Genomic DNA, 21,673 nt, shown 5'->3' with positions numbered 1-21,673 from the left:
TAGTAAACAGTTTATTTATTCCTTTACAAAATAGGTACAAATACAGAAGTATGTTTTTCACACAAACAGGACATTTTCAGGATATGTACAGAGTTTACCAAAAATAACATAGTCCTAATAAACACATGGTCTTGTAAACAATATTTACAAATTATCCATACATTAAAACATTTTCCAACTGAGTACATCAGTAATCCTTATATTTTGGCTAAAAAGCTGAAGTAGTAGAAATGTTCTCCTGCTTATTTATTTATCAGAAATCATACAAATAATTATTAAAATATTAATAACCACTGAACAAATAGGTATGTTTGTGCTTTTAAACTTCAATTTCTTCAACTATAAGTAATTTTGAGATAAAATTGCATTGCCTAAAATGTGGCAAATGAAATGCCAATGAAAAAAGAACTCAAAAGAAGAATATATAAATAGTTAAAAAATAAGTTTCCTTTCAACACCAGCTGACAATACTGTTTGATGCTAAAGAGACAGGAACTATTTTTTTCTATACATTGGTAACACGGCGTTCTGTTTTTTTCTCATTGTATAAGTAAAAAAAAAAACTGAATATAATAGTGCTGTTAGTAAAGCAACTTCAATGCACATTCATTTCAAATGTTGCCCATTCAACAAATAAATGACAAAGCGACACAAGACAGAAGCTGCATAGAGGCTAGTGTATTCAAAACCAACCAATAAGAGAAAGGCCATGTTAATAAGAGGATGGTCAGAAACAGGTGACAACACTGAGGCCTTGCAGAGTTGGACCCTAATGACAAGGATCTATAGCTACTGACAGAGAGGCATTAGTCTCCTATCTGTCATTCTAGAGAGAACATAAACACATACAACTCTAAAAACATTGCAATGTCAATATTAGGCTAAAATGAAGAATTCTCAAAACTGTACTTCAACAACTGTCCAGCTCCTCACACATCTGATATGTATTGTTAATAGTCTTGAAGTGAAACAGAGGAAACCCTAAGATGGGAGCTGCTTGTCGAACGACCATACTGCACTCTGGGCGTCTGCTGAGGGTATGGGCCTGGCTTCACAGAATAAGTTCTTCAGACAACCTAAAGTATTGTGGAAATGGACACAAACAATAAGACAGATGGCCAACATCTAAATTCTACAGGGACATCTAGAAAAAATGAATCTCTCCATAAATTTGGGTACAGAGAGAGACTGCTGTGCCTTGCTCAATGGGTGACTGGCCAGAATCCACCATATTGGTGGACTGTGGAAACTCTGACCATTGTTTAATTATTGACCTGTTGGATTGGATAAGACTATCTGCATTGTATTAAAACAAAGTTTATAAAGTGAAAGAATACAAAGAATACAATTTGCTTATTGACAGTTAAATGTTACCTTTCAGGTATTTTACATTTGTTCATGTTTTTAAGTGTACTGTATGTAAATTATAAAGTATTTTTGTCTGTAATGTCTTTTTCGTTTTGTGTCGGACCCCAGGTAGACTAGCTGTCGTCATGGCGTCAGCTAATGGGGATCCAAATAAAATAACATTCTAATCATAACAAATTTCAATGCACATGATTTTACAGAATATCTCAGTATTGAGTCATTAACATTACATGTGGTAAAAATATCATACATGCTGTTTAAAAGTATTCAAAATGACTATTTACATTTAAAGAGCTCGATTTCTGTTCTGCTGTAATTCATTTTCTGAAGATAAATGTTCCAAAAAGCTGCTCTGGTCATTTTCTGGTATAAAGAATCAGACTACTCTATGAATTGTTAGTTTTGTGTAACCATATTCACTGAACTTTGTTCAACAAATACGTTCAGAGAATATTGTAGGCTGTATTAAGTTCAGAATATGATTATTTTAAAGAAAATCACTTTGAGATGGTTCATTCAGTATTTCGCCTGGGACATCAAATTTACAACTGACATGGAAAAAGTACTGGCTCAGGTCCTTAGACACAAAAACACATCTCTCCTTAAAAACCCAGTCCCAATAATACCCAAGGAGTTTGCATCACCATGGCCTTAAATTCAACACTCTAAATACATATACACTGAGTGTACAAAACATTAAGGATACCTGCTCTTTCCATAACATAGACTGACCAGGAGACTGCAGGTGAACGCTATGATCCCTTATTGATGTCACTTGTTAAATCCACTTCAATCAGTGTAGATGAAGGGGAGGAGACAGGTTAAAGAAGGGCTTTTGAGACATGGATTGCGCACGTGTGCAATTCAAAGGGTGAATGGTCAAGACAAAAGATTTAAATGCCTTTGAACGGGGTATGGCAGCGGTTTGTGTCAAGAACTGCAACACTGCTGGGTTTTTCACGCTCAACAGTTTCCCGTGTGTATCAAGAATGGTCCACCACCCAAAGGACATCCAGCCAACTTGACAACTGTGGGAAGCATTGGAGTCAACATGGGCCAGCATCCCGGTCGAACACTTTCGACACCTTGTAAAGTCCATGCCCCGATGAACTGAGGCTGTTCTGGGGGCAAAAGGCAAAAGGGCAATATTAGGAAGGTGTTCTTAATGTTTGGTACTCAGTGTATTTATCATGAAGCTAAAACAGATAAAGACACATACAATATATTTTAGTGAGTTTTTTCTCTAGACTTTATATCAAAAGCTATGTTAATCAACATCACAACACAGACACTGAGCTGAAACATCTGACCCGATTGAAGGCACGTTGCAGGAGTAGAAGGAGATGGTAAGGGAGAGAGAGGAGGGTGCTGGGAGGGAGAGGGTGCTATTTGAGCAGAGCCCGGTAGAGCAGAAGTGAGTGGGCTGTCTCTCTCTCCTGCTCCATGTAGAAGATGAAGTCCCTGAGGTTGACGCGGGTGATGCGTTGACGTTGCCGCTGTGACGACGTGGAGGGGGAGGAGGAGGCGCCCGGCGACCCCACTGAGCTGCCTGATACCTGGGGAGAGGGAGAGGAGGACAAGGGGAAGTCCTGGGATAACATATCCATTTCAACATCATGTACACCAACATCATGTACATCATGTGCTCCAAGGCTAGCGGCTGTAGGTGGCTGGTAAGAATTAAATAACCAAATCAAATTCAAAATGTTTGAGTTGGCGCTCAGACAGACAGAGAGAAGAGACAGAGAAAAGAGACAGATAGAGGGGAAGGTAAAGTAAGTAAGAGACAACAGATCTCTAACATCAATATCATCCAATCATGACAAGGCTTTCAATACTGTGAACGCCTTCACTCCTCTGTGTCTAAGTCACCCAACCTGTTGAAGATATACAGTTGAAGTCGGAGGTTTACATACACCTCAGCCAAATACATTTAAACTCAGTTTTTCACAATTCCTGACATTTAATCCTAGTAAAAATGTCCCTGTCTAAGGTCAGTTAGGATCACCACTTTATTTTAAGAATGGGAAATGTCAGAATAACAGTAGAGAGAATGATTTGTTTAAGCTTTTATTTCTTTCATCACATTCCCAGTGGGTCAGAAATGTACATACACTCAATTAGTATTTGGTAGCATTGCCTTTCAATTGTTTTACTTGGGTCAAACGTTTTTGGTTAGCCTTCCACAAGCTTCCCACAATGAGTTGGGTGAATTTTGGCCCATTCCTTCTGACAGAGCTAGTGTAACTGAGTTTGGTTTGTAGGCCTCCTTGCTCGCACACACTTTTTCAGTTCTGCCCACAAATTCTCTATAGGATGAGGTCAGGGCTTTGTGATGGCCACTCCAATACCTTGACTTTGTTGTCCTTAAACCATTCTGCCACAACTTTGTGGAAGTATGCTTGGGGTCATTTTCCACTTGGAAGACTCATTTGCAACCAAGCTTTAACTTCCTGACTGATGTCTTGAGATGTTGCTTCAATATATCCACATAATTTTCCTCCCTCATTGTACCATCTATTTTGTGAAGTGCACCAGTCCCTCCTGCAGCAAAGCACCCCCACAATATGATGCTGCCATCCCTGTGCTTCACGGTTGGGATGGTGTTCTTCGGCTTGCAAGCATCCCCCTTTCTCCTCCAAACATAACGATGGTCATTATGGCCAAACAGTTCTATTTTTGTTTCATATTTCCACAAAAAGTACGATCTTTGTCCCCATGTGCAGCTGCAAACTGTAGTCTGGCTTTGTATGGCGGTTTTGGAGCAGTGGCCTCTTCCTTGCTGAGCGGCCTTTCAGGTTATGTCGATATAGGACTTGTTTCACAGTGGATATAGATACTTTTGTACCTGTTTCCTCCAGCATCTTCACAAGGTCCTTTGCTGTTGTTCTGGGACTGATTTGCACTTTTTGCACGAAAGTACAGTCATCTCTAGCAGACAGAACGCGTCTCCTTCCTGAGCGGTATGACGGCTGCGTGGCCCCATGGTGTTTTTACTTGCGTACTATTGTTTGTACAGATGAACGTGGTACCTTCAGGCGTTTGGAAATTGCTCCCAAGGATGAACCAGACTTGTGGAAGTATCCGTTTTTTCTGAGGTCTTGGCTGATTTCTTTTGATTTTCCCAATTTGTCAAGGGGCTGTTTGAAAGTGTTAAAAAGGTCAAATCTTTTCAAAACTTCATATGTGTAATTAGGCAACCCTCATGAACTGTAAAGCAGTAATTTCTCCCAACAGATGTCAAAGAAAAAACTCTCTCACACACACACACACACACACACACACACACACACACACACACACACACACACACACACACACACACACACACACATACACACACACACACACACACACACACAAAGGATGGAGTGACACAGTGCGGAGCTTAACTTCATCGGGGTAGGGGGCAGTATTTTGACGTCCGAATGAAAAGCGTGCCCGTAGTAAACTGCCTGTTTCTCAGGCCCAGAAGGTAGGATATGCATATTATTAGTAGATCTGAATATAAAACACTCTGAAGTTTCTAAAACTGTTTGAATGATGTCTGTGAGTATAACAGAACTCATATGGCAGGCAAAAACCTGAGAAAAAATCCAACCAGGAAGTGTGGAAATCTGAGGTTGTAGTTTTTCAAGTGATTCCCTATCCAGTATACAGTGTCAATGGGGTCATTTTGCACGTCCTAAGGCTTCCACTAGATGTCAACAGTCTTTAGAACGTTGTTTCATGCTTCTACTGTGACTGGGGAGAGAATAAGAGCCATTAGAATCAGATGACTGAGAAAATGACATGAGCTCAATCGCGCGCACTCACATTAGAGTTAGCTGTGTTCCTTTTCTTTTTTGAAGACAAAGGAATCATCCGGTTGGAATATTATGGAAGATTTATGATAAAAACATCCTAAAGATTGATTCTATACATCGTTTGACATGTTTCTACAAACTGCAGTATAACTTTTTTGACTTTTCGTCTGGACTTAAGCGCGTGCCTTGCATTTGGAATAGTGAACCTAACACGCAAACAAAATGGAGGTATTTGGACATAAAGATGAACATTATCGAACAAAACAAACATTTATTCTGGAACTGGGATTCCTGGGAGTGCATTCCGATGAAGATCATCAAAGGTAAGTGAATATTTATAATGTCATTTTTGTCATTTCTGTTGACTCCAAAATGGCAGGTATGGCTTGTTTTGATATCTGAGTGCTGTACTCAGATTATTGCAGAATTTGCTTTCTCTGTAAAGCTTTTTTGAAATCTGACACAGCGGTTGTATTAAGGAGAAGTGTATCTATAATTCTTTGAATAACAGTTGAATATTTTATCAACGTTTATGATGAGTATTTCTGTAAATTGATGTGCTCATTCACCGGAAGTTTTGGGAGGCAAAACATTTCTGAACATTACACGGCAATGTAAAATGGGGTTTTTGGATATAAATATGAACTTTATCGAGCAAAACATACATGTATTGTGTAACATGAAGTCCTATGAGTGCCATCTGATGAAGATCATCAAAGGTTAGTGATTAATTGTAGCTGTATTTCTGGTTTTTGTAACGCTTCTCCTTGCTTGGAAAATGGCTGTGTGGTTTTTCTTGTTTAGGTGCTGTCCTAACATAATCTAATGTTATGCGTTCACCGTAAAGCCTTTTTGAAATTGGACAATGTGGTTGGATTAACGAGAAGTGTATCTTTAAAATGGGATATAATAGTTGTATGTTTGAGAAATTTGAATTATGAGATTTTTGTTGTTTTGAATTTGGCGCCCTGCTATTTCACTGGCTGTTGGCAGTGTGTCCCACATACCCCAGAGAGTTTAACAGTGAAAAGAAGGAGTTTACATCAAACAGTTTGCAATGCCTTCTCTCCCCATAGGAATATATTGCCTATTCCCCTAAATTCAACCTGAAGCCTATGTGGGTTATGAACGCCTTATGAACCCGTCTTCGATGACAATCCATCAGGCTACTATGAGGTCTACCTGTGTCAATTCTAAGCTTCCTGGAGCAACCGTAAGTGGTTAAAAACACCCTAAAGGTGTTTTGATATAACCAACCTGCAGATAGTGAAAATCACTGCATTCAACCCTGTGTAAATCAGTCAGTTCTTAACATAAAGACTTTAAACTCAGGATTCTGTAAAAGCCTACCCCAATGAGGATATGTGTTTACGTTAAGCTTCCTGTGCCAACCGGAAGTGTCTTAAATTGGGGTCACAGTGGCTGTTTCCCTGTTTTTCTGGTTTCTCTGTTTCTCTGGTTTCCCCCATGTTTGTTTTATTGTAAGGCTGTATCTGACGGCTGGTATATTGTTACCGGGTTTTGTTATTACGGCCGTTTATTTCGTGGTACCGGTATTTTTCCAGCACCATAGTATTGTGTTTATACTGGTGTTTTCTTTAATTAAATACCTTGTTCACGCTTCTCTGTTCTCCTGCGCCTGACTCCTTTCACCAGTTACCCACAGCCTTGACAGGCCCACTAGGAATGTGATGAAAGAAATAAAAGCTCAAATAAATATTTCTCTCTACTATTATTCTGACATTTCACATTCTTAAAATAAAGTGGTGATCCTAACTGACCTAAGACAGGGAATTTTTACTAGGATTAAATGTCAGGAATTGTGAAAAACTGAGTTTAAATGTATTTGGCTAAGGTGTATGTAAACTTCCGACTTCAACTGTACCTTGACTGTTTCCCATGTCTAAAAATGAACACATCTGTGTTAGAGAGGAAACATCTGAGTGCTGCATATAGGCTAGCCTCTCTCAACAATTAGGCACATACACTTACTTCACATCAAATCAAATGTTATTTGTCACATGAACCGAATACAACAGGTAGACCTTACAGTGAAATGCTTACTTACAAGCCCTTACTTCAGTTTTAACAAAGTAAAACCCTCTTTTAGAGTAAGAGAACGAGATCAAAGCTGATTCACTAATAAAGTCCAGAACTTTAGGTGCATTCTAGTGTACAATACAAAATCATTTATAGCATTACTTTGCACTTAAACTAGCAGGATGTGAAGATCATGAAAACAATCTTGATGTACTCAGACTGAGGGAGAAGACATCGTTCATATTTAACTGTCTTCATAGCTCTTTATATCGCCCTGGAAATGAACACATTTTCTCTAGATAAACAAATCAGCTGACATAGATCTGAGCTGACTTTTCCATTCTGAAACAAACTCCTTGTTTGTATTCAATTCTATGCAAAGAAGCGGGAAACTTAAAATATAGAATGAGTGTATACAGAACCTTGATATAAATCACAGATAACCGTTTACGCTTCCAAATGAAAAACATCAGGTAGCAAATCCACCAAAATGCCCACTCACCCACTGTAACCCAGGCAGAAAGAAATAAGACAGACATTTCCGTTAGGAACTCCCCATAACACCCTCCCACAATTACATTGATTGCACCGCTCTATAAACATACAGTTGTATAGACAGAGCCTAATTGTAAGCATATGAAAGGTATGGATTTTCAGGACCCAAGACTACAGTGCAGTTGTACAAACTCACCCTATAGACTTTGTATACATGACAGTATCTATCTTCAAATACCCTGCAAACCACTGGAGAGTAGAGTAAGGGTGGCCACAGCCTCTCTGCAGTCTCTAGGTTGCGTCCCAAATAGAACCTTATTCCCTATAGAGTGCACTATAGTACCCATAGGGCTCTGGTCAAAAGTTATTCCCTATCGAGTGCACTATAGTACTCATAGGGCTCTGGTCAAAAGTTATTCCCTATAGAGTGCACTATAGTACTCATAGAGCTCTGGTCAAGTTATTCCCTATAGAGTGCACTATAGTACTCATAGGTCTCTGGTCAAAAGTCATTCCACAGAGAGTGCACTATAGTCCTCATAGGGCTCTGGTCAAAACTTATTCCCTATAGAGTGCACTATAGTATAGAGGTCGACCAATTATGATTTTTCGATGCCGGTACCGATGCCGATTATTGGAGGACCAAAAAAGCTGATACCGATTAATCGGCCAATTTTTTAAAACATGTATTTATTTGTAATAATGACAATTACAACAATACTGAATGAACACTTATTTTAACTTAATATAATACATCAATAAAATCAATTTAGCCTCAAGTAAATAATGAAACATGTTCAATTTGGTTTAAATAATGGAAAACAAAGTGTTGGAGAAGAAAGTAAAAGTGCAATATGTGCCATGTAAGAAAGCTAACGTTTAAGTGCCTTGCTCAGAACATGGGAACATATGAAAGCTGGTGGTTCATTTTAACAAGAGTCTTCAATATTCCCAGGTAAGAAGTTTTAGGTTGTAGTTATTATAGGACTATTTCTCTCTATACGATTTGTATTTCATATACCTTTGACTATTGGATGTTCTTATAGGCACTTTAGTATTGCCAGTATAACAGTATAGCTTCCGTCCCTCTCCTCGCTCCTACCTGGGCTCGAACCAGGAACACATCGACAACAGCCACCCTCGAAGCAGCGTTACCGATGCAGAGCAAGGGGAACAACCACTCCCAAGTCTCAGAGCGAGTGACGTTTGAAACGCTATTAGCGCGCACCCCGCTAACTAGCTAGCCATTTCACATCGGTTACACCAGCCTAATCTTGGGAGTTGATAGGCTTGAAGGGGTGGGTATAATTTGTGAAACGTTCCAACAGGAATCTGCTCCAAAAAACGTTAAGTAAAAGGTTGCCAACCAACAACGCATACAAAGTAGCAACGCATACAAACCTAGCTAACTAGCTGCCGAATAGGCATCAACTCACCACGTAGCTTATTCTTAATGTTTGCCCATAGGCAACCAGAGTGAGGACAGACATTTTTCAGAATAAACGTGATGAGTGAAAAACGCAATGAAATTGCCCTACCCGGTATCTTATTCTGCCGCTATACAACTTTGTATGCGTTGTTTTTTGGCAACGTTGTTATTTACAACGTTTTTGGAATAGATTCCTGTTGGAACGTTCCACAAATTATACCCACCCGGCTTGAAGTCATAAACAGCTTGAAGCACAGCGAAGAACTGCTGGCAAAACGCACGAAAGTGCTGTTTGAATGAATGCTTACGAGCCTGCTGGTGCCTACCACCGCTCAGTCAGACTGCTCTATCAAATATCAAATCATAGACTTAATTATAACATGATAACACACAGAAATACCAGCCTTAGGTCATTAATATGGTCGAATCCGGAAACTATCATCTCGAAAATACGGAACCGTTCCATATTTTATCTAACGGGTGGCATCCCTAAGTCTAAATATTCCTGTTACATTGCACAACCTTCAATGTTATGTCATAATTACGTAAAAATTCTGCCAAATTACTTCGCAACTAGCCAGGCGGCCCAAGCTGTTGCAAATACCCTGACTGCGTGCAATGAACGCAAGATAAGTGACACAATTTCATGTTAGCAGGCAATATTAACTAAATATGCAGGTTTAAAAATATATACTTGTGTATTGGTTTTAAAGATAGGCATTGATGTTTATGGTTAGGTACATTGGTGCAACGACAGTTCTTTTTTTGCAAATGCGCTTGTTAAATCAACACCCGTTTGTCGAAGTAGGTTGTGATTCAATGAGAAATTAACAGGTACCGCATCGATTATATGCAACGCAGGACACGTTAGATAAACTAGTAATATCATCAACCATGTGTAGTTAACTAGTGATTATGTTAAGATTGATAGTTTTTTATAAGATAAGTTTAATGCTAGCTAGCAACTTACCTTAGCTTCTTGCTGCCCTCACGTAACAGGTAGTCAGCCTGCCATGCAGGCTCCTCATGGAGTGCAATGTAAGGCAGGTGGTTAGAGCGTTGGACTAGTAACCGGAAGGTTGCAAAAATGAATCCCCGAATCCCCCCTGAACAAGGCAGTTAACCCCCGTTCTTAGGCCGTCATTGAAAATAAGAATGTGTTCTTAATCTGACTTGCCTAGTTAAATAAAGGTGTAAAAAAAAAATCATAATAATAATAATCAACATTTTTACAAATCGGCAAATCGGTGGCCAAAAACACCGCTTGCCGATTGTTATGAAAACTTGAAATCGGCCCTAATTAATCGGCCATTCCGATTAACTTCTCTAGGGTAGGGGGCAGTATTTTCACGGCCGGATGAAAAACGTACCCAAATTTAACGGCCTACTACTCGGGCCCAGGAACTAGAATATGCATATTATTAATAGATTTGGATAGAAAACACTCAGAAATTTCTAAAACTGTTTGAATGGTGTCTGTGAGTATAACAGAACTCATATGGCAGGCAAAAACCTGAGAAAAATCTAACCAGGAAGTGGGAAGTCTGGTGCTTGTAGTCCTTTCAAGTCATTGCCTATCGAACACACAGTGACTTAGGGTTCATTTTGCACTTCCTAACGCTTCCACTAGATGTCAACAGTCTTTAGAAAGTTGTTTGAGGCGTCTATGATGAACAGAGAGCGAACAGAGGAAGTTGGAAGTTGTTGACTCAGGAAAGCAAATGAGTTCATTGGCGCGCGTTCACATGAGGGGTAGCTGTGTTCCAAAACGTTTTTCAAGACACTGGAATCGTCCGGTTGGAATATTTTTTAAGTTCTAAGTTAAATAGGCCCTAAAGATTGATGCTATACAACGTTTGACATGTTTGAACGAATGTAAATATAACTTTTTTTGACTTTTCGTCGTGACATTTTGGCCACGCTTCCTACACTTGGAGTAGCTTACTGAACGCGGAAAAAACAAGGCGTTATTTGGACATAAATTATGGACTTTATCGAACAAAACAACATTTATTGTGGACCTGGGATTTCTGGAAGTGCCTTCTGATGAAGATCAGATGATAGAGTGCACTATAGTACTCATAGAGCTCTGGTCAAAAGTTATTCCCTATAGAGTGCACTATAGTACTCATAGGTCTCTGGTCAAAAGTTATTCCCTATAGAGTGCACTATAGTACTCATATGGCTCTGGTCAAACGTTATTCCCTACAGAGTGCACTATAGTACTCATAGGTCTCTGGTCAAAAGTAATTCCTTATAGAGTGCACTATAGTACTCATATGGCTCTGGTCAAACGTTATTCCCTACAGAGTGCACTATAGTACTCATAGGTCTCTGGTCAAAAGTCATTCCTTATAGAGTGCACTATAGTACTCATATGGCTTTGGTCAAACGTTATTCCCTACAGAGTGCACTATAGTACTCATATGGCTCTGGTCAAAAGTAGTGCTCTATATAGGGAATAGAGTTCCATTTGTCCCTCCCATGCCTCCCTCCACACATCTGTTCCTGTCAGTGATGTTGACAAGTCGGGAGGGCCAGTCGGGGTGGAGGTGCACACGGGACAGGCCTCCGTCTGTCTCCTCCGTCCCCAGGGTCCTCACTGGGAAGGAGCGCCCCTACCCTCACCCTGCCTGGCTCATCAGGCCAATCACGACTGACCACACGTGAAAGATGGGCCTGCCCGCTGCCATGCCAATTATTGCCACTCACCCCACCGCCCTGCGACACAGCAACACACTCCACCAATCAAAGCCATCCATCCACCTGGACAGACGGGGCGGGTGGCCGCTGGCATGGAGGGGTGAGGAGGGAGGTGGGGATGGGCAGTAGCCCTGGACATCACTACTAGCCCCCTAGCCTCGTGGTCTGGAGCTCCCAGAATGCCTCACTCATCTCCTGTGGGGACCCGGTTCATGGCGAGCCTCAGCCTAGGTAAGTGATCCAAATACAGGGAGAAAGGTCAGCCTGCTGCCAGCGAGCCAAGCTGATTTCACTTAGCTAACGCAGCAGCGTCGCAGGCAGCCTCTTCTCTTCCTCCTCCCCTCCCCTCATCTTAATAAGCCTCTGCAACCTGCCAGCAACCCAAACACACGGTCTGTTGTTGTCTGTATCTATGGAGACCAATCCCTCTTTCAAATGCATGTTGACTCATGTTAAGGGGGGAAATAGGAAAATACACTCACAAACACAAAACAAAGCAGATGGCTGAGTGTCAGATATAAGGAGAGGCGAGAAGTCAAAACACCACACTTTTCCCGTCAACAGCAATTATATAGTAATGGTGTCTGACATTAAATGAACGGCAGAATGGCACGCTTCGTAAGGTCACCGTGGAGAGAGAGATAGAGGCAGAGAGACTGACAAAGAGAGTTCGTCTTTGCAAAATCGTCTTTGCTACTGAGAAAGATCCACGAGGCAAAAAGCAGCATCTGTCATTTTATCTGTGATGGGTGCTGCGAGGCATTATGTCACATGACATATCCATCCTGCAACACACACAGGGATACCTCGATACATCCTTTCAGACGTTTCAGTTGTTTGTGGCCCTGAGACACACAGACAGACAGAGCTGTGGAGAACCTGAGGAGAGGACAGGGGGCTGAGAGGAGAGTTGACTATAGAGACTGGATACTCTAGAGAAGGGCCCCAGTCCCCTAACACTGGCTACAGCCCTTACCTCCTCACCTCCACACTCTTACATGACAGTGTGCCAATGGGATAGACACACTGCAGTTCACCGTGGCTGGGAGAGAACAGGGAGCGTGGATGTGCACGTACATGCAGAAACACACAACAATACAACTCACATGATGTGCATAGTGTACAATCAGTATCATTATGGCGCCTACATATTTCAGCACACAAACTGATCAGGAAGACAGCAAGAGGATGCTTCCATACACTGCTGTGTTATTCACTCATTACCATAGGATAGTATCTATACCATAAAGGGAGGATTTCTTTCTTCCACAGTGAGGAAATGGTGAGCTCAGGTCAGTCTACCTTCAATATTTTCTATCTTCCCTAATCTACTGTTCAACCTTGGGTGCAGAGAGGGCCAAGATTAGTCCCCACTTTGCTAAATTTACTTTTGATTAATAATGTATGTTTTCTCTCTCCTTCTCTCACTCCTCTCCTCTCCTGGCTAATTGTCTGGTGGTGTTGAAGCTCCTAGGTGTCTTAGGAATTAGCATTTGGTCCTTTATTGTTTAGGGTCTTTCTGCTGATCAGCAGCTTTGAACTTGAGTGGCACCGGGCCTTGATGCTGGAGACAATATTGGATTTGGCTCAGGTCACACCTTCGGGCTGAGGGTTAATGGCCCACTTTTCCTGGCACACACACAGCTCTACCCAGCACAGAGAGGGTTGGGTTGGTTGGCCCAGCAGAGCCAATACTGCTGGATCAGCACTCTGTAGAGAGGAGAGGAGGCTGCAGACAGGGGGTGGGAGGAGAGGAGGCTGCAGACAGGCGGTGGGAGGAGAGGTGGCTGCAGACAAGCGGTGGGAGGAGAGCTGGCTGTAGACAGGGGGCTGGGAGGAGAGGAGGCTGCAGACAGGTGGTGGGAGGAGAGGAGGCTGCAGACAGGCGGTGGGAGGAGAGGTGGCTGCAGACAGGTGGTGGGAGGAGAGGAGGCTGCAGACAGGTGGTGGGAGGAGAGGAGGCTGCAGACAGGCGGTGGGAGGAGAGGTGGCTGCAGACAGGCGGTGGGAGGAGAGCTGGCTGTAGACAGGGGGCTGGGAGGAGAGGTGGCTGCAGACAGGCGGTGGGAGGAGAGGTGGCTGCAGACAGGCGGTGGGAGGAGAGGTGGCTGCAGACAGGCGGTGGGAGGAGAGGTGGCTGCAGACAGGCGGTGGGAGGAGAGGTGGCTGCAGACAGGGGGTGGGAGGAGAGGAGGCTGCAGACAGGCGGTGGGAGGAGAGGAGGCTGCAGACAGGCGGTGGGAGGAGAGGTGGCTGCAGACAGGCGGTGGGAGGAGAGGAGGCTGCAGACAGGGGGTGGGAGAAGAGGTGGCTGCAGACAGGGAACTGGGAGGAGAGGAGGCTGCAGACAGGGAACTGGGAGGAGAGGTAGCTGCAGACAGGTGGTGGGAGGAGAGGAGGCTGCAGACAGGCGGTGGGAGGAGAGGTGGCTGCAGACAGGGGGTGGGAGGAGAGGTGGCTGCAGACAGGGAACTGGGAGGAGAGGAGGCTGCAGACAGGGAACTGGGAGGAGAGGTGGCTGCAGACAGGCGGTGGGAGGAGAGGTGGCTGCAGACAGGCGGTGGGAGGAGAGATGGCTGCAGACAGGCGGTGGGAGGAGAGGTGGCTGCAGACAGGCGGTGGGAGGAGAGGTGGCTGCAGACAGGGGGTGGGAGGAGAGGAGGCTGCAGACAGGCGGTGGGAGGAGAGGAGGCTGCAGACAGGCGGTGGGAGGAGAGGAGGCTGCAGACAGGCGGTGGGAGGAGAGGTGGCTGCAGACAGGGGGTGGGAGGAGAGGTGGCTGCAGACAGGCGGTGGGAGGAGAGGTGGCTGCAGACAGGCGGTGGGAGGAGAGGTGGCTGCAGACATGTGGTGGGAGGAGAGGAGGCTGCAGACAGGCGGTGGGAGGAGAGGTGGCTGCAGACAGGCGGTGGGAGGAGAGGTGGCTGCAGACAGGGAACTGGGAGGAGAGGAGGCTGCAGACAGGGAACTGGGAGGAGAGGTGGCTGCAGACAGGCGGTGGGAGGAGAGGAGGCTGCAGACAGGGAACTGGGAGGAGAGGTGGCTGCAGACAGGCGGTGGGAGGAGAGGTGGCTGCAGACAGGCGGTGGGAGGAGAGGTGGCTGCAGACAGGCGGTGGGAGGAGAGGTGGCTGCAGACAGGCGGTGGGAGGAGAGGAGGCTGCAGACAGGCGGTGGGAGGAGAGGTGGCTGCAGACAGGCGGTGGGAGGAGAGGAGGCTGCAGACAGGCGGTGGGAGGAGAGGAGGCTGCAGACAGGCGGTGGGAGGAGAGGAGGCTGCAGACAGGCGGTGGGAGGAGAGGTGGCTGCAGACAGGCGGTGGGAGGAGAGGTGGCTGCAGACAGGCGGTGGGAGGAGAGGTGGCCGCAGACAGGCGATGGGAGGAGAGGAGGCTGCAGACAGGGAACTGGAAGGAGAGGAGGCTGCAGACAGGCGGTGGGAGGAGAGGAGGCTGCAGACAGGGGGCTGGGAGGAGAGGAGGCTGCAGACAGGCGGTGGGAGGAGAGGTGGCTGCAGACAGGTGGTGGGAGGAGAGGTGGCTGCAGACACACACGTACACACACAGACAGACAAAAGTGCATATGCACACAGCAGTCTGCACAGTTTCTCCAAAAGTCATCTAATGTGTGTGTTTCACATTCTGGGAAAAAATCTGTAAGGTCAAGGAGTAGCCTGGCTATGTGGGCTGTATGTACATATTAACCTACAACTTCCATGTTAAACCATCCCTTTCTACATGTTCATAAAGCCTGAAACTCAAGGCAAAAAAATGGATTCTCTGACTTACAAACAAACTTACAAAGGAAACCTCTTTATTGACAAGCTAAACCAGGAGTTAATGTGACAAGGGACAACCAGACATTAACAGTACAACAGTCATGACTGTGGCTGACTGGCTGTGCAACTGGGAACATCTAATGGGGGACCAGTGGTCAGACGGTGGTGAAAGGGTTAGTGTGTTAGTCCCTCTTAGTCAAAGAGCCCGGCCCGCCGCCCTGCTCTGTGAAGTTAGGAAAAGGCCCTCCCATCACCACCGTAGCGACTGACTGACAGTGTGCCAGGAACACAAAGCTTTCCCACATGTTCACCTCCACGCTGCATTTCAACCAGGGAACGCTCCTCTCCTCCTCTCTTCCCTCAGTTCTGTTTATAGTGTGTAGCCCAGCCGTGGGAGTGCTGTCCCTCTCTCTCCACGCTCGGTCTGCACTCTCCGTCTGCCCAACCGCCTCTCCCTCTCTCCTACGGCAGCCATTAATCAGCAACAGAGCCCCTCTCTCTCTTTCTCTCCCTCTCTTTCTCCCACTCCCTCCATTTCCTTCTCCCTCTCTCTCCCACTCTTTTCTCTCTCCCCATCTCTCTCTCTCCCTCTTTCTTTCTTTCTCTCTCTCTCTCTCTTTCTTTCTCTCCCTCTTCCCTATACGCCCACAGACATGCTGGATGAGGCCATTTTGAAAGAGTTAACAGATGTCGGCTGATTTGCCCCGGGCCTTTTGACATCGCCCAAGTGATGTATTTGATGTGGAGTTTATTCAGCTCTAATAAACGTAAAAAGAATTAGAATAATAATTCACAGATGTACCATACACCAGATTATATGCCGGAGCCCCTCTTTGAACCACAAAGAGAAGGCAAGCCAAGATTAACAGAACCAGGGCAGGGGATGAAAAGGCTTTGGTTCAGTCTGCTGGTAATCAGGGGGTCAGGATGGGAGAGAGGACAGAGGAAGACTGGACTAATACTGCAGGTTTATGTTCAGACTCGTACACAGATTGCCCTTTATCTGACCTTGTGGAGGGTCAGGGCTCATAGAGAGGTCCTATTCTGTAGGAAACCATACACCAGCAGGAAAGCACTATGACAATGATCATAAAACAGAGAGAGAAAGAGAGAGAGAGAGAGAGAGAGAGAGAGAGAGAGAGAGAGAGAGAGAGAGAGAGAGAGAGCATGTTCAACCATGCTAGGTAAATATAGTCATTTTAATCTAAAAAGGGTCTCATATTTTCCCTTTGTCCTTGAAAAGATTACAAAGAAGGAAAAACTGAACAAATACGAGAGAAAAAGAGTCAGGTCTGGTATTCTGATCATGATCAAAAAAATGTAGGAATTACTTTCAAAACAAACAACTTGCATTTGGTTCTCCACTAAAGAACAACAAATCTACAAAAAAATGCCAGTTGCAGAGCATCTTAATACCCACATAAAACATAAAAACTGCTACCCAGCTCCATGGCAATAATGCATAGCAACCGTGCAGAATTTCAGTCAAGGAGAAAGAAGGCAAAAAAACACCTTATTACTTCTAACTCCTGCAAGCCATTTTGGTCTCCAAAGGTTTCAGAGCGCCGCAGGCCATGTGTCTGCAGTGTTTCGGGAAATGACTTGCCTTCGCACGAACACTGCTATGTTCTGCAGCACTGCTGCCCCCAGCATCCCCGCTCAATTTCTGTTTAACCCTTTCCTGGCTTTCCTCACACTGACTCACAGCAACAGACCAGCGCTGTAGTCTACACCCAGCTACAGCTCTATAGCCTAGCTGTCACACTGTTCAGCCTCACACACAACACAAACCAACGCAAATCAGACCAGCTTTTTCACGAGCTAACACATTAACTCACCATCTAGTTTGGCTACTTAAGCATGTGATGGCTTAAAACAAACATGGAGGATGAGAAGGCAGAAGGTTATAGGGGCAGATAGAGAGGGAAAGGGAAAAAGAGCCTTAAAACAAACATGGAGGATGAGAAGGCAGAAGGTTATAGGGGCAGATAGAGAGGGAAAGGGAAAAAGAGCCTTAAAACAAATCCCTAACAGTTGATTTACGGTGCGAGTACAACAACACAGTTCGAGGTACACTTGAGTGTGTACCAACCATGGATTAAATCTGCAAACTCGTTGACACAACACATAATTAAAACATCTTGCTTTAGGTTAGGAATTTTCTAATTAGTAGTGTACTGACAAAGCTGCAATTCCATCGCCTTGAGTTTCAAAGTCCACAGGTTACTGCTAAGATGAAAGCTGAACCTGAAGCAGTATTCTGGAGGGCTGCTCATACAACTCATCAGAAGACAGTCACAGGGTCACCAAGCTAAACAGTGTGCAGCACCCGGAACCTTCCTTCCAAACAAAGAACTTCAAACTTCCGTGCCTGGAAACAGATTCTGGGCTGTTTTTTATTTTCCAACCTCAGAGAAACAAAAGATTTTGTTGAGGAGCGAGTCGGAGATGGCAGAAACTACAACAAAAAACATAACATCTTTTTCTATATGTTTAATTGCATCGCTCTTAGCTGGACTAGGTGACTATCTTACCAAATGAAGAGACTTTAATATATTAACTAGGTTATATCCTCCATGTTAAAGTTGGTAATAGCATTGTGGGGTTGATGGTCAGATGAGCTCTATTGTTTGTCAGTGGTACAACAACAGAGCTGTTATTACCTAAATCAAATTGATTAGACCCAACATGAAATGTCTTTGTCTTTTAACATTAAAAGACATGGACATTTAAACAATAAGACTATTAGACTGTTGAACATGGAACCACCATCCATCCTAGCAACCCATTCTGAAGTTCTATCTAGAGCAACACAACAGACTACTAATAGGATAATACTGTACATGCTTGATAACCTGGGTCATGTATCGGGGCAAGTATCTTCAGAACTGCTGTTCATAAAGTATCAGTTGTGCCAAACTTTTTCTGCATTAAATATTCAGAGCGTTTCATATATAAAATGAACCCAATTAGAGTTAAAATGGGGAAAGTGTAATGAGTCTCAAGTCAGAATGCTTGTCTTCAGAAGTACTCTGCTAATGAGCCCTTGTTGGTTTATACACACTTTAAATGGTGTGGCAGTGTCATTTCTTATGGTTTTACATTTTTAATTCAAGTTGAATGAGAGGGTGGTGACTGAGTTAATAACCAAGGCACTGGTCGGGGTGTTTTTCAACTGATGGTTAGCTACTTTTAAAGGCCCAGTGCAGTGAAAATTCAGTTGTTCCTGTATTTTATATTATATTGTGCAACAGCTGATGAAACTAACACTGTGAAAGAGTGAAAAAATGTGATCATTATTATTTCCTGATAGTTGCTGGTTGAAAATACAATCTACACAGAGCGGGAGTTTCAGCTTGCCTGATGACATCACCATGCTGTAAACTGATTAATAGACCAATAAGAAAGAGAGTTCCAAACTTCTTTGCCAATAACAGCTAGTTTTAAGTTTTCCCCTCCCCACTCAGACCACTCCCAGACTGTCCTAGCAAAATTCTTGTTTTTTGCTAAAAAGCTATTTATTTTATTTCAATTTTAAGGGAAAACTATAACAGTGTGGTAGTTCATTGTTACCCAGACATTTTTTGATTTTGATATAAAAACAGCTGCATTGGGCCTTTAAGAAAGATGCCAAATGAGGGCTGTGGTCCGACTCAGATGTCTTTGTTGAAGTGAATCACTCCTAAACTTGGACAGGAACCAGCAAACAGAAATAAAGAAGCTACTCAGGAAAGAGTAAAGGATGACCAGACACTGAACACATTACTGAACACATCCCAGACAGAAATGGCCTAATTGGGGAGAACAAAGTAGACTAGCGTAATGGTGGCCAACATTAGAGAACTATAGAGCATCGTACTGTGGTACTAATAGAGCCTGACTTCACAGTGTAATGGGAGGGAAACTATAGGCACACGAGTAGATCCCAGAGCACCACACTCTACCCATCTACCCAGAACTGTCAATGTTTTCCCATAAAACCACATACGAGAAGCGACACTTTTCACTTCCAAGGAACATGTAATGTAACCCAGTGCACCAAGGGACTGCTTATGCAGATCACTGAGATATTAGAGAGGAGTTTTCCAGTGGAGGTTCAAACTCTAAACAGGTCCTTGATCTCAAATAAATGGGTCCTTTTTGCAAACTATCGCCTTAGCCGTGGTACGCTCTGTCCCTGTACTGCTCCTGTCACCAATCCCCACCTGATGTAAAGCGTGTATAAAGCGTGTAGCTACAGTGTGTCATTAAAGTCAGGGGGAGTAGGTTACGTCTGAAGAGCAGCTCTGATTAACATCCTGGGTCTGCAGGGGACAGACAGAGATGATCTTCATGTTTTATATAGATGCCCCAGAAAGAACCAACTGAAACTTGAGGAGTTTATTTCTAAAGAGCAACTCCATGTGCATGTTTGACCTACCTACCCAAGTGTGGGTGTCATATTGAAAGGGGTTGTCAAACCTGGGACATTTACAGCACATTTTCCATCTAATTTAAAAATCCTTATTTTCTTGACATGGTGTTCAGCTTTGTGGGACTTGATGGAAAAAGTGAACAGTACTAGAGAGTATGAGAAGCATACGTAGGTGATTAGGGGAGGAGTCGAGGCTCCATTCAGGCCAATTAGGAGAGATGCCCACAGGGTCAAAGGTTAAGAAGAGATGTGCAGCTCCCTGTTTGTCTTCAGTTATTGGGACTCATCCTCACACTCCCCCCAGCCTTCTTCACGTCCTCAGGAAGCTTAATTTCTTTCAAAAGATTTCTCCTGCAGTGGCTCTAAAGGCTTCCTCAGTATACCTGCACAGCGTTTTGGCAACCTGTTCTACAGTAACAGCATTTCGTCTTCTCAGGCAGCTAATCTAACTGTGTGTATGTATAAAACCTTATCTACATATTGACTCGGTATTAAACCCACACCCTTGTCTGCCATAATAATTACATATAATGTAAAAGGAAGTGCTTCATTCTTCCTGCACCAGGGGCGGGCGGCTGCGGGAGTGCCCACCGGCGCCCGCCCTGCCAACTAACACCTCCAGCGCTGCCTGATATTCAAACACACCCAAAGCCATTGTGTTCCCAGTCAATGGTAGACTTCCTGTTAAACTGCTACTGCACAGCATCCAAATCACCGTGAGCACAGCGCCATGCAATGTGCCTGCTTTACACCGTAGTAGTGTCCTCTGTCAGACATCAGAGTGGATGTAATGTTCCTGGTTTACACCGTAGTAGTGTCCTCTGTCAGACAGCAGAGTGGATGTAATGTGCCTGGTTTACACCGTAGTAGTGTCCTCTGTCAGACAGCAGAGTGGATGTAATGTGCCTGGTTTACACCGTAGTAGTGTCCTCTGTCAGACAGCAGAGTGGATGTAATGTTCCTGGTTTACACCGTAGTAGTGTCCTCTGTCAGACAGCAGAGTGGATGTAATGTGCCTGGTTTACACCGTAGTAGTGTCCTCTGTCAGACAGCAGAGTGGATGTAATGTGCCTGGTTTACACCGTAGTAGTGTCCTCTGTCAGACAGCAGAGTGGCTGTAATGTGCCTGCTTTACACCGTAGTAGTGTCCTCTGTCAGACAGCAGAGTGGATGTAATGTGCCTGGTTTACACCGTAGTAGTGTCCTCTGTCAGACAGCAGAGTGGATGTAATGTTCCTGGTTTACACCGTAGCAGTGTCCTCTGACAGACAGCAGAGTGGATGTAATGTGCCTGGTTTACACCGTAGCAGTGTCCTCTGTCAGACAGCAGAGTGGATGTAATGTGCGTGGTTTACACCGTAGTAGTGTCCTCTGTCAGACAGCAGAGTGGATGTAATGTGCCTGGTTTATACCGTAGTAGTGTCCTCTGTCAGACATCAGAGTGGATGTAATGTGCCTGGTTTACACCGTAGTAGTGTCCTCTGTCAGACAGCAGAGTGGATGTAATGTGCCTGGTTTACACCGTAGTAGTGTCCTCTGTCAGACAGCAGAGTGGATGTAATGTTCCTGGTTTACACCGTATTAGTGTCCTCTGTCAGACAGCAGAGTGGATGTAATGTTCCTGGTTTACACCGTAGTAGTG

The 21,673-nt window shown here is 44.1% G+C and overlaps 1 protein-coding gene across 1 annotated transcript in view; it reads right to left on the bottom strand.

Annotated features, from left to right (window-relative positions):
• Positions 1 to 2,593: 2,593 nt before the first annotated feature.
• LOC115167046 (transcription initiation factor TFIID subunit 4) overlaps positions 2,594 to 21,673 on the bottom strand; it is a 107,919-nt gene continuing 88,839 nt past the window's right edge. The window contains exon 14 of the mRNA XM_029721084.1: positions 2,594 to 2,924. Within this exon, the coding sequence (XP_029576944.1) occupies positions 2,754 to 2,924 (171 nt within the window). The 3' untranslated portion in view covers positions 2,594 to 2,753. The remainder of the gene's footprint in view (positions 2,925 to 21,673) is intronic.

This window comes from Salmo trutta, chromosome 29, assembly GCF_901001165.1.
Source record: "Salmo trutta chromosome 29, fSalTru1.1, whole genome shotgun sequence".
In the NCBI taxonomy this organism is placed as follows: Eukaryota; Metazoa; Chordata; class Actinopteri; order Salmoniformes; family Salmonidae; genus Salmo; species Salmo trutta.
The sequence above is the reverse complement of the archived record's forward strand: the minus strand, read 5'-3'. Positions and strand labels throughout refer to the sequence as shown.